This window comes from Desmodus rotundus, chromosome 5 (assembly GCF_022682495.2).
Source record: "Desmodus rotundus isolate HL8 chromosome 5, HLdesRot8A.1, whole genome shotgun sequence".
Taxonomy (NCBI): Eukaryota; Metazoa; Chordata; class Mammalia; order Chiroptera; family Phyllostomidae; genus Desmodus; species Desmodus rotundus.
This window is the reverse complement of record NC_071391.1, coordinates 113,579,923-113,593,564: the sequence shown is the minus strand read 5'-3', so window position 1 is coordinate 113,593,564 and position 13,642 is coordinate 113,579,923. Positions and strand designations below refer to the sequence as shown.

Sequence of the window (13,642 nt, the reverse complement as noted above, 5' to 3'; positions counted from 1 at the left end):
TTACCAATGAGACTGTGCATTGGGGAAAGGAAAGTAATCTTTGATGGACTGCTGGACCTTGCCTCTAAAGTGATATTAATTCCTGGAGATCCAAAACATCACTGTGGTCTCCTAGTCAGAATCTCAGGGCTCCTGGCAATTAATGTACTTTTCAGGTCCATTTCACAGTGGGTCCCGTGGGTCCCTAAACCCATCCGAGTTCCAGAATGCGTTATTTGAAGAGACATATTCAACAAATGGCAGAATCTAAAACTTAGAGTAATTTTATATTTCCAGTTAAAAAAATACAGTGTGCAGTCTTCTCCAGCAAAGATGCCATTTTCCTTTTGTCTGTAGGGTATTTGCTTTGTTCAGGAAATGTACCCAGTGGTGCCCTCTCTTCCACAGCACACAACAGTCATGAGAGGTGTTATGTGGGGATACTTAAAAAGAAAAGTAGTTCACTTTAAAATATAGGTAATGGGACAAAAATAGAATTTTTAAAAATTTTCACTTATGCAAAAATAAGATCTCATATTATATGTAAGCATATATGCATTCTAGAGAAGTATCAGTTATTCTTAAAATCACATGTTAACATCTTATTCATAAAGAATAGCCTACGTATATTTTTTTAATTCCCACTCATCATGAATAAACACTTTGGGAAAATTTAAATTGCCTTCACTTGTTAAGAAAATGAGCTAAGGGCCGTAAGCTACATCAAACTGGAAATTTGTGAGACTTTTCTATAACCCATGTCTTCTTTAGTTAATACCAATAAAAGAATGTGAATTCTGCTTTCTTTGAAATGTGAATAAAATGTTCAGCCAAGGGAGTATTTTACAAATCCTGGGGTATTACTGAAATATTATTGTGTCTGGTACCCGAACTAAATTATAGCTCAGACAAGGGGCTGAAAGGTCAGGTTTATTATTCACTTTAGTAAAAATGTAATCACAACACTTGTCTCTACATCAGGGAGTATTAGAACCATTATAATAATAATAACAACAATGAAAATAATACAGCAACACTGCATTTTGCATTTTCAGTAGACAGTAGGGCTTATGGCTAATATTTATATTTACACTGAAGCTTTTTAAGAAGGAGTTAGAGTGGTTTTTGAATAGTAGCTCATTAATCATTTCAACAGGTTAGTTGGAAAGTCATTATCCCAGTTCAACAGATGGAAAAATTATATCACGGAAAGGTCAGATATATATTTACCTGTCCAATATTACAGAAGGAAAGTGAGTCAGTTTCAAATCTCTAAGACCTCTTTTCCACCCCATGATCTAACCGCTGGACCAATGCAATTTTGGTCCACGTTGTGGTTTGACCATCAGCCTAAAGTACTTTAAGGCTGACCTCTCTGCTGTTACTTTTACAGACCTATAAACACAAAGAAAATAACAATTTCTCATCTATGGAGACCATACTAAAAAAAAGACTCAGGCATAATTAATTTATATTTGTTTTTTTTCTTTTTCTTAAGTCTTCTTAGAAATATGTAAGAATAGTTGATGCCAATTTCAAATAATAAATATCAAATACTTAATAGTGAAATATATCATGATCAAATTTATGCCCAAACAAACAAGCAATATTTTCAGGGCTTTATTTGAACTCATATTTTAATATGAGTCAGTTAAAAAACAAAAACGAAATAAAAAAATCAACTTTCAATAATTCCCAGCACCACAAATACTTAGTCTCTAGAAGAAAATTAAATAAGCAATATTTTACGAAAGTGACTTGATGGAAGAGGGAGGAATTGAAAAAGCAAACATAGAACTTATACCCAAAGGTCATTGCTTGGTTTTTTTTTGTTTAAACAGTTTTAAATACATTAGTGCAATTTTGGTGCTTTATATGATAATGCTTAATTTTAAATGAAGACTGCAAATTAACAATTGTTATCGCTTAAAAGGAAAATAGTGAGTATTATTACACATCAACTTTCCAAAATAAAACAATTTCAGTCTTTTCCCCTCTTTGTCTATATCATTTGCTATTCCAAATTTGTGTCTATATTGCTTTGCTCTAACCTTAAAAATGACCCCAAAATGAGATAAACTCATAACTATATTGCCATTTGAAAGTACACATTTGTGTCCTGGCTTCTGTGACTCAGTGGACTAAGTGCCCGCCTGCAACAACCAACGGGCCACAGGTTCAATTCCCAGTCTAGGGCATATGCCTGGGTTGCAGGCCAGGTCCCCGGTAGGGGGCATGTGAAAGGCAACCACATGTTGATTTCCTCTCCTTCTCTTTCTACCCCCTTCCCCTCTCTCTAAAAATAAATAAATAAAATATTTAAAAAAATAATGTGTATATTTGCACGCTGAGATCTTAAGAGTAAATTTTCTTAAGCAAACACAACTGTATTTATTTTATCTTGTCCGACTCAATATTCAAGTATACTGTAAAATTTAATATACTTTTTAGTTTTTAAATTCAATTGATTTGAATATTCCAACCATTAAAATATTGAATAAAAATCATTAGAAATTTGTGTAGAAAACTTTGTTTTGATGTTTCTAGGTACTTGGTTTATCTTAAAATTTTCTTTTAAAACCAAAGCAATAAAAATGTTTACTGAACCTTATTTTCTTCTACAACATAATTTTATATTTAAAAAAATGAAAGAAAAAAATGACGAACCTTTTTGCTAGCTTAATGATTACATCTTTATCCCTATCACGGAGGTCTGAGAATTCAGTACATACAGAAATAACTGAAGTAAAGGAAAGAAAAGAACTTTCCAAGAGATGGTGATTTAGACATCCCAAATTTCAGAAAACAATCACAATAAATCAAAGCAATGACAAAAGAAACAAACTTATTCTAATGTCTTTAAATATTTTAATGTGTCCCACAAATATTTACTTTTGAGGCAATTCATGTGAACTGAACAAAGTAGTAAAGAACAGGGTTTATGCAAAAGTATAATATATATTACTATCTGTGTGCAATATATATTTGTATTTAGAAATTGTTATGGGGAATATATGGGTGTTTAATTTTACATGGTTGTTTAATTACAATTATATTTCAAAGTTATTTTGATATATGTGTTTAAGAATACCATTTATATAATATTAAAATATAAAGACATCTCATTTCCATGTACAAACAATAATGCTAAATATAATCTTATTCAGTTATTCATGTGATTATTATTTTTCTGATATCTAGGCCTCAGTAATGTTTTCCTTTTTGTCAAGCTTATTCATAATTTTGGAAGATTTGTTCTGATTTTTAATGTTGTTGTATATACTTTAATGTTTTATTAATGTCTATATTTTTGTTATCATTTCATTCCCAAACCTTATGTTTACAACTATTATATGTAGGATTTGACTTAAAGTCAAACTTCTGTCTTTTAAAGGACTTATTTTCCATAGTTACATTTATTTAGACCTTAATTTCTCTTGACAGTGAAAGCATTATTTTTTAAACTATTTAGCAGGACTATAAATCATAGGCTTGGCACATATAAAGCAGTTTCAAGGATATTAAAGCAGTTTACTTAAAAGCCGGTAATTTTAATACCATAGACAACCCTGTGCTTTTTATCAATCTTCCTTTTAACTTAGTTAAAATTTTAGTACTATGAGTGCATGAGAAAAATACCCTCATAATTATTTTTCATTTTAAGAGTATTGAGATTTTTATTAAACTGACCAAATGAATGATAATTCTTTTGGTACTATAATAAGCAATTTTAATTTTTAAAACATACTCAACATCATTTTTATGCTTTTCACTGATCCAAAGCATACTAATTTTTCAAAATTCCCAGTACCTGGTGACATACAGGTTTCCACTGTTTCACTCAGCTTTAGTGATTCATGACACTTGGAGACATGAGCGTTCTGATGAGTCGCCATCTCCAATGCTAATATTATAGAGCAACTTCTAAAGCATGAAACCATCTACAAATACAGTTACTAAGACCGAGGATGACTGGATTCTACTGACTATGGAGAAGTCTAAAACAGAAAATTTCTGGAATCGTATCAAGATTACCGGGGTGTGTCAAAAGCTACACATTCTTAAGACCGCCGTCAGACGCCTCAACTCAGGATCCCAGAGAGCAGCCAATTATTATAACCTTCTCCATGAGTTGCGAATATGAACTAATTTTAGAAAAAGAAATTGAACCCTTTATCGTTATTTTAAATTGTTCCTAAATTGACATGCCAGGTCTTTTTGGCAGCTGTCACTCTGAAAACTCTATTCACACATAAATTTTAATTGGATCAGATTCAGACTATAGATTTTTTTGAAAAGAAGTAATATTTTAAATGCTTTCAAATAACTAGTTACTTGACAGAATTTAAGAGCTATATAAATCTGTGTCTGTCCTTGCGTGTGTGCACATATGTGCATATGTGTGCGTGCACATGTGTCATGAACTTGCCCCTGAGCAGTCCAATTTTTCCTTTTTTTATTAACTCATGAAGTTCTTTCTCTTTTCATTGGCAATGCTTATAAATAATTCAGTTCTTCAAGCATATCCCATCTGGCTCTTGTGGTCCTGGGAATGATCAGAGAGATTTTTAAAGTTTACTAATCTGGGAAATGTTTTGATTTGGGATATACTGTGCTAGTTGAATGGACTCATTTATTTAATGATGGGTCACAGAGAAATGAAGTGACTAGTTGAACGTCACACCAAATACAACAATGTGCACTTTACATGCTACTTTTTAAAGAAAGAATTAGACTCTGTAGACATAAGGTACTTATACTTTTAGAGAGGATTAAATATTTATCTTAAGGAGTATGTTTCTAACTAACAAATTCTGGTCATTTTAACCCAAGTCTTTTTTTTCCTCTAATATTTCAAATCTTCAAAATGGACAAAAATGTTAATAGTAATATATTTACATTCTCTCCCTTTTCTTCCCTCAATCCTTCTCTCGGAACACATATGCATACTCACATACAAACACACACATATACACACACATAAATACACTATGTGAATATACAAAGTATAATTTCAATTACAACATTTTAACATAATACAGAAATACAGAAAGTCTATTTTCTATAGCTTCACATTGGCAACGTGTAAATTGAACTCAATGGTACTGATCCTGCTTCACTTACAATCCTCTTTGAACATGTTATGCTTTATAGTTCTCAAAAATTGATTCTATGTACTTCAAAATGTCAACTTCTAAAGTGTGGGAAAATGTTAATAACTCCCTAAGTCAATAGTTTGAACCTGACCTAATACATTCGATAAATATAAACTGTTAGAAATGGTCTATACCACCCACTGCACAGCAGTGAAAGAAATAATAAAAACCCCAAATAACAACCAATATACTTATATTTTACTTGACTCTGAAAAATATAACCAAAATATCAAGTATTTGGAAAATATAACCCTAATATCACCTGTACTCCCACTTTCCTAATGGCAGTACTTTTAGCTTTATGGAGCCATTAAACTGTTTATTTCAATTATTTAACTTCTAAAAACTTTGGATGGAGGATCTCTTTAGAGACAACATTCATTCATTTTTACCAATTTCATTATTTTTAATTCAAAATACACACTCGAAATGTTCTCCCTTGTCCTATATTAACAATTTTAATTTTATTGACTAATTTTATATAGGTCCTTGCTTTTTTCAGTTGATAAATGTATCCTAGAAGAACCAGATATTCAAAATTGTGTTCTGTAACATCTGTATGTAAAATTTTGGTACGCAGAATTAAGTAACTTCACAATCCTCTAATATTCTTAATGAGATAAAGCTATGCAAAGTTCACAAACTACTTTCAAAAGTACATATTAGCAATTTTTTCTTTTAAGGACATTTTACAAAGGTTTAGTCAAAGCTGTATCCTTTTGGCTTCAAGTTCTCTTTTCTGAGAACATATTGAGAACAGACAAATTAAAGGATTCCGTTCAACCACACACACTGACCCACTCAAAGCACGATGATTGAGATGCGTGCATCTATTAGAGTTGTGCCGTATATCATATTAATTATTCATAACTACCTACTCTAGTCCTCCTTTATAGATTTAAGAGAATTTTACTGCCTAAGTTATTATAATATTCTCCTTCAATTTATCAGGGAGAATGTGCACAAGGGTTTTTCCAAATTAAATCTTTCAAAGAATGGAGCCAAACTTACTTACTTTATAAACTGCATGCTATATTTGTGTGGTAGCTCACAGATATCATTAGAATTATAAATCTTAATATTTTTATTTTCTTCTTAAAAGAAATAGACAAAGTGAATATTTTAACTATTTAGACCATGATGACTAAAATATAACAATAGTGTATAAGTGGAATTTTCAATTTAATGAAATTTTTTCAAGGCACTATCTTAGAAAATTAGCATTCAGTGCTAAGTTTTCTAGTTAAATATGTATGGCTTTGATGGGTACAGTTTGACATTTTGAATAAGAAAAAAATTACCTCACAAAATTGTATTATAAATAATTAATGATTCTCTATTTTCTAAGTCATTGATAGGTAAGGTTTATGAAAACAACACCAGACCAAAATTTAGCATACCACTATTGTCTTAAAAAAATCATAATCTTGGGCAAATCATTCCTCTCTTTTGGCTTTATTTTGTAGAGATTTTTTCTCAACAGGGACAACCTTACTCCAGGGTGACAAAGATGTAAGAGAAAATGATGGTTTTCATAACAATTTCTAAGACCTTCCTTTTCCTCATGTTGTATCCACCTATAACTATAATGCACTGAGCAGCCTGTCAGATGGAGGGAGTGGTGGCTACACTGTTTGTTTTTGTGTGTTTGTGTTTCAAAACAAGTTCATAGTCATTTAAATGTGGCCTTCCTGGACCCCTCACATGGGAAATTGGGGTTATAGTCTTACATGGATGGCCTACCATGTCTACTCTTTAGGGCATGGACAGTTTGATCTCCTTCAGTAGGGCTGCCATTTTGACTAACTGCTTCATTACAGCACTTAATTAAATTTTTCATTACTTAATGTCTTCACACCATATTCATCCCCAACAATGCCACTGCAATTGCATGACCATAAACTCCACTCTATGTAGCATATAGTATCAAACTGTGTTTCTAAACACTCATGTTTTACTTCGTTCCTACCATGGTAACACCTAGGTTCTCTGAAGAAATACTCTCTGGAATTTAAGATGCCTGGAAAAGTTTTGGTGCCGCTGTTCTCAATTTTAGTACTTTGACAATCTTTCTCCTCTTAGGGTAGAATCCATTCTACTACAAATGTAAAGAGAAAGTGAATGAATTGATGTGCAGGTGTCTTTTCTTTTTATATCACTAGCCTTTTAAAAGGATTTCAATCTACAAAGAGAATCTAGAATAAAGCAGGATGAACTTGATTTACTAATCACATATATTGTATAAATGTTGGCCTTCAATAAAAAGATCTTAGTAAAGACTTCTATACAAAATCTTTTATTCTCTTTAGTTTTTAAGGGCAATAGCTTATAAAGGTTTCTTTTAGAGATTTATTATCTGGGATTAGTTTTCTCCTTTTCAGTCATGGACTAAAAAGGAGGAAATGAACTCTGTGAAGAATAGCTCAATATTGCAAATTATACTGAGTTGGAGATTATTTCAGACTCGGTGATTTCTGAAAACATTTTCATTAGCATTTGCATTGAGACTATGCAAAGATTGGGTATATATAATGTCCTAATATACGTATACATTAGCACATTATATTTTTGCAACTGTTACAACTAATATTAAAAAAGAGCAAAGTCTTTAAATATTCATTAAATTTTGTTTTGAAAAAGTGATCATCTAAAATTGAACACGAAGACAACATAGTGCCAGAACCTCACTGCTCTTCACGAGTTCACCCCAGCAGCGAGGCCCTGGCGGTCACTGTCTTTGCGCTTTTTGATCAAGTTTACCAAGAAAAGAGTAATTTGCATCCTGTATTGAAATCTGTGACTATTTTCCTATTTGTAAATATATTCATATAAGTGATCTTTAAATTAAATAATCAGAAAGTGGGTCCAAAATTTTTTTCATGAAAATGAAAATAGTATTACATGAAATGCCTTCATTTGAGGCTAATATCACAGAAAAGCTAATACCCAGAACTCAACTCTCTATCTTTTTATTTATACACATTTCCATCACTTAGTTTTGGATAAGTTTAACAAGAATACACATCATTTCTTTGGGGGATGACAGCAACACTGACAAACAGTCCCTGTCTTGCCTGTCATTATATCATTGCTACATCACCCATGACATCATGACCTGATTTTAGTTTCCAGGAACAGAGCCAAAAAATGAAATTTAAGTTTCATTCTGATTACATACAAATAGCCAGCACTTAAGAAAACCTTTGAGAAGTGATCAATGTCCAGTAATTTAAAAAGAATGAACAAGAAGAAGGAAAAAAGAAAAGAAAGAAAAAAGGAAGGGTGACAGACATCTTTAAAAGCCTAATACAAGTACACAGTAGGCCCCTTTGACATTCCCTATGCTGGTATAATAACTACATGGCAAGTAACACGGAAACAGTTATCCTTGTGAGATCCCTGTTGCATGCTTTAGTTACAACTAAAAATTTACAACAAAATCAACCATTGGGTAAATTGCTCTTTGGTTTAAATCTTTGTTACCTCCTGGACTTTTGGTAAAATCACTTTGTTTTTCTATTAAGCTAGTCCCTCCTTCTTTACTCCATCACAAAAGTCAAACAACAAGAACCAGGCATAAGTTTTAGAATGAGTTTTGTTCATGTGTATATGTGTGAAGTCCAACACCTGTATACAAACTTAAAAAAAATGAAGTTGTAACATAGTGCTTTATTCCAACTTAATCTCATCCTTGAATGAACTTCCTTCAAATTTCAACCATAAAAAAAAAAAAGCAGTCAATTTCCTGGTGGTTGTAATTTAATTAAGTAACCCTTCACACTGAGCAAAACCCAAAAGCAAAAGGGTCATTAATCTTTCTAGTGATTAGAGACACCTAGAGCGCTTCAAACATTTACCTCTCCTTCCCCGCAGTAGAAATGCTTTTAGGAGGATCATGGTTCATACCTCACATTCCCTGGAGCCAGAGATGGTATATGTGCAGGGCCCAGATCCATTAACGGATATATCCATGGTCTCAGAGTTTGTAGGCTTGTAGTCCACGTAATACTCCTGTAACGGGGAATTCATTTGTCTTTCAGACTCTCTGGTCTTTTTCCGCCGTCTCTTCATAATAGAGTGCTGTTGAAGTTGCTTCATGCTGGCTGGGTAGCGTTTCCAAGACACATAGATAACCAAGAGGATCATGGCCACTGAGAGGAAGAGAGCCACGCTCCCTGCAATAATTTTATGAAATGAAACATGCTCATATTCTTGTTCTGTGCCAGGAATCTGAAACCCTGGGGAGGGGCTTGGTGTTTCAAGGGAGGTCTGGGTGGGGTTAGATTTAGAGACTGTGGGTTTAGGAATAATCAGAGGCTTCTGGGGAGTCTGGGGCACCAGGTAGGATTTTTCTGTGTTGACCACCTGGACTTCAGAGCAGATATTATATGTCTCCACTGCATCACTAACCTTTTCACCCTGGATGTGCTTAGGTCCTGCACATATCATGGTGCTTTCCTTATTTCCCTTGAAATTCTTAAGCCAATAAAACAGAGGACAGATACTCCGACTGCATTCCCACATATTTCCAGACAAAGTAATGGATATTAATGATATCCAGGCATTGACAGTTTCCTGTGAGATGTTGGTAAGCTTGTTGGAATCCAAATTCAATTTTTGCAAATTGGGCAGACACTTAAATGTGCCCGGCTCAATTCCTTGGATATCATTCCCTGATAAATCCAAGTTGTGCAGGGAACTCCAAGTCCATGTCAAGCCTTGGCTAATGGAGCGAATCCTGTTCCATTGCAAGTAAATCGAGCGGAGGTTGAAGAGACGTGGAAAATGCGCAAAATTGATCTTGGAAAACTGATTGTGCTCCAAGTGGAGTTCCTTTAACTTCAAGAGGCCAGCAAAAGCATTCCGGGACAAGCTTCGAAGACGATTGTAACCCAAATCCAGGAAGTCAAGATTTCGACAGTCTTGAAAAACTCTTATTGGCACAGTCTTTAAGGAGTTGGATCTCAAGTGCAAAATGATGAGTTTCCGAAGACCTTTAAATTGCTCTGATTGCAATGTCTGAAGCTTATTGTAGGAGAGGTCCAGATTGCGGAGATTGGGAACTGGATGAAAGGTTTTGTTGTGCAGATAGGTAATTTTGTTGGAGCTTAGAATTAATTCTTTCAATCTACGAATGCCTTGAAATGCATCTTCATCCACTGAGCTAATGTAATTATGGTCAAGATAAAGCCATATAAGCTGGTTAAGGCCGGCAAACTGATTGGATTTGAGTTTCTGAATGCTGTTGAATCGTAATGATAAGCCTTGTGATCCTCCAGAAATGTTCTCTGGGATATCTGCGAAAGCATGAGACTCACAATACACAATTTTGCCATCACATCTGCAGTTCTTTGGGCAAGCTCTCTGAGCCCCTGATAGCATAACAAGCAGCAGTGTAGAAAGTAGCACTAGCACCATGCGCATGCCTCTCAGCTGCGTAATTAAACGGAAACCTACAATGTTAAAAAGACAAACGCACATTGTAAAGCTATTGATACAAATCACCACCAGCTTACTAATATCAGGAACATTTCATCTAGTGTTGTAATGGGACAGTTGATTTAACCACAATGTGTTTAACATTTAAAGCCTTCTCGTCTTCTGTGCTGCATGTTTTCTATCTAGGTTTCATTCTTTCTTTGATTTTCAAACCGCCAGTGTAGGGGAACCGAGAAAAGCTTTCCCGAGTTCCCGGAGTTCATGTAAACATCAGCACTGCAAAGCACAGAGCCTGCCTTAGCACTTAATGCCGACATTTTAATACGAATAGTATTTGGCTAGACACTCCGTGGAACACCGGTACCAAGAGGAGTACTAAGTCTTCTGGTAATGGCATAAATGTGACTTTGTAAAGCCCCACACTTGAACATCTTTGCTAGTTGAGCACACAGGCTGTGATTGGCAAAGGAGCTTCAGTCAGCTGTCAAGGTAACCCAGGTTTGCCCTGCCTGAAATTGTGTCCTTATTGCATAATAGAAAAACAGTTATGAGCTCTGAAAAAAAAAAAAAAAAAAAGGCATTGGAACTAGCATGGGCAGCCAATTAAGCACAGTATGAAGAATAATTACAGTCAAGGTACTCTCAACACTCAGGAAGAGCTGCCTTCTGTGGCTCTCTTGCCCAGGGATACACACAGATCAAGAACCCTGATGCCTGGTAACACGAAACGCTCCAAAGTTAAGATCCTCGGATTCTTATTAAATATTTCATAAGATGCAAAATAACTTGTGTAGTATTAATTTTACTGTTATTTTTAACATAGTTGCTTTTGCAAATGTAGGGTATAAACAAGTGGAGAAACACAAACTAGCATTCCCCTCCCCCGCATCCCAACCTGCTGAAATTTCTCACTGACTTTTCTCTCCCCTACCTCCATTAACTTCTGAAAACCGGCAAAGTTGTAATGTATTGGCACTTAGGCTGCATTTCCAAGTCACGGTATCTTAAGGGACTTCTTTCCTCTGTCAACAGATTTATTAATTCTTAGTGGTAAGAAAAATAAAATAAACTGTGTGTTCGGTTTCTTTATTTATCTTAAATATTCATAATTTTAACTGAGAAGCAAATCAGCCAAACCTCTAACCCCAAAAATAAATAAATAAATAAGTACATAAATAAATAAGTCTCCTTTACTCAACCAGTTAAGTCTTTTTTTTTTTTTCTCCCGATTTGAAACCCGATCTTACTCTGTCCTCTTGCCAGCTACAGACTCATTGAAATACATTCCAGCTCTTCCAGACAGGAGAAAGGGGGGTGGGGGAAGCCAGTCACACTGGAAAAAATAAGACGGGCAAATGACTGCTGAAAATTTGGAAGCTGTGTTCAGGATACAGCTTCAAAGATAAAACAAGCCCTTGTGCGACCTCTGATAAAGTAACGACCCCACCCCTCCACGAACGCTGTAAAGTGTTAACAATCTTCCTGACAGCGACCTGAAATACACGCATGGTAATATTACCAAGAAATAGAAGCAAACACGATATTTATCTCGTGCCCAATTCCCAAGCTGTGGATACGCATACAGAAGAGACAGTCTTAAAGATATTTCTCTCTAGTCTAAGTCCGTGTTATGCATTTACGAATTAAAAAACAACAACAACTACAAACAGGAAACCGATCTAAAAATATAATAGCAACTATCGTGAGTCAACTGGCAAACTCAAAGGCTGCTGCTTTTTGCCTGTTTCCCCGTCTTTTTATCAGCTACAGCCACGACTGAGAATAGGAAGCCAAGAGGATCAGCTTTGCTAAGAAGGAAACAACAAAAGTTCACTTACCCATCCTTTGTCATCCAAAAACGGTTCCCCCCTCTCAGCTTTCTTCTTATTTGGTCTCTCGCGCTGAAACCACCACCACCTTCATGACACAGTGCGGCTGTCATTCACACCGTCCTGATCTCGTATGTGAGCTAGTAGCCCCATACAAACTTCCCCGGAGAGGGCAGGAGAAAAATATATATATACATATATGAAGAAAAATCAGCATGGGGTGGGATGGGGGGCAGGGAGAAGGAAGCCCTGGGGGGCGAGGGAGGGCTTCTAGGCTCTGAGGACCATTGTGTAATTCACCAGAGACCCATCAGCAGTAATTGGCAATCGGGGCAAAAGAGCTACAGCCCCATCTCGAAGGTAACCAACTTCTCTATAAAAAGACGGGGAAAAAAAGAAGAAAATCCTCAGAATACCTGGCATTCCTTATTGTGCTGGCTTTTGCCATTCCCAGATAAAGCAATTCATCCTCTGGATTTCAGTTCTTGAAGCAAGTAGGCCTCCTGTGCTGTATGAGACCCCAGTTTAAAAGCTATGCAGGCTAGGTTTATCCATTTAGTTAGCTGGTCAGGTTTAAAGTGTTTTGTAGCTGTGCTGAGAGGCAGCCCTTGTCTAATTCAGAAGGCTTTCCAGAGACTGATGATGCTCAGAGCTTGTTGGTGCTAATGCTTGAGTTTGTGATACACTGAGTGCCCTCCGCTGGAGAAAACAGATTGCACATTAAAGACGGGAACAAGTGAGCCTGTCAGTGGTGTGCAGCCTTCCCTCTCTCAGAAAGGGAAATTAAAGGTACAGGATCACTTTTTTTCTCTCCAATAATATACATGATGGAAGGTTTATGCCAAGGAGTACCATTCTGTGATGTCAATATTAAGTAAAAGACTGCTTCTCTAAATATTATGCAATTAGTAATTTTTAAAAGTTGCCTTGACCTGATGTATTTATTTATTTATTTATGCTGCACATGCACATATCACAGGGAATTTGTTACCTTTTTTCAACCACAGAAATAATTTGAATTGTATTTTTGTTGCTGTTTGTTGGTTTTATTCATTTACATGTTTCAAACAAGCCATGGAGAAGCAATCTTATTTAAGGGAAAAATGGTAATTAGATCACTTTTGAAGATAGTTACATTGACAAACCTTAGGTCTAACATTTAAATTCCCAACTTATGATAATAAAATAAATTCTGAAATTTTGTGCATTGTGTTAAATATTCTAGATCATTACTTTTGA

General features: G+C 35.1%; 1 protein-coding gene across 1 annotated transcript; it reads right to left on the bottom strand.

The window, feature by feature from the left end:
* Positions 1 to 8,171: 8,171 nt before the first annotated feature.
* Positions 8,172 to 12,637, bottom strand: LRRTM4 (leucine rich repeat transmembrane neuronal 4). The gene is made up of 2 exons (XM_053925739.1): positions 12,413 to 12,637; positions 8,172 to 10,588 (listed from the first exon to the last, which is right to left on the bottom strand). Exons 1-2 carry the CDS (start codon positions 12,414 to 12,416, stop codon positions 9,036 to 9,038), a joined length of 1,557 nt encoding a protein of 518 aa, XP_053781714.1. The 5' UTR covers positions 12,417 to 12,637; the 3' UTR covers positions 8,172 to 9,035.
* Between the last annotated feature and the right edge of the window lie 1,005 nt (positions 12,638 to 13,642).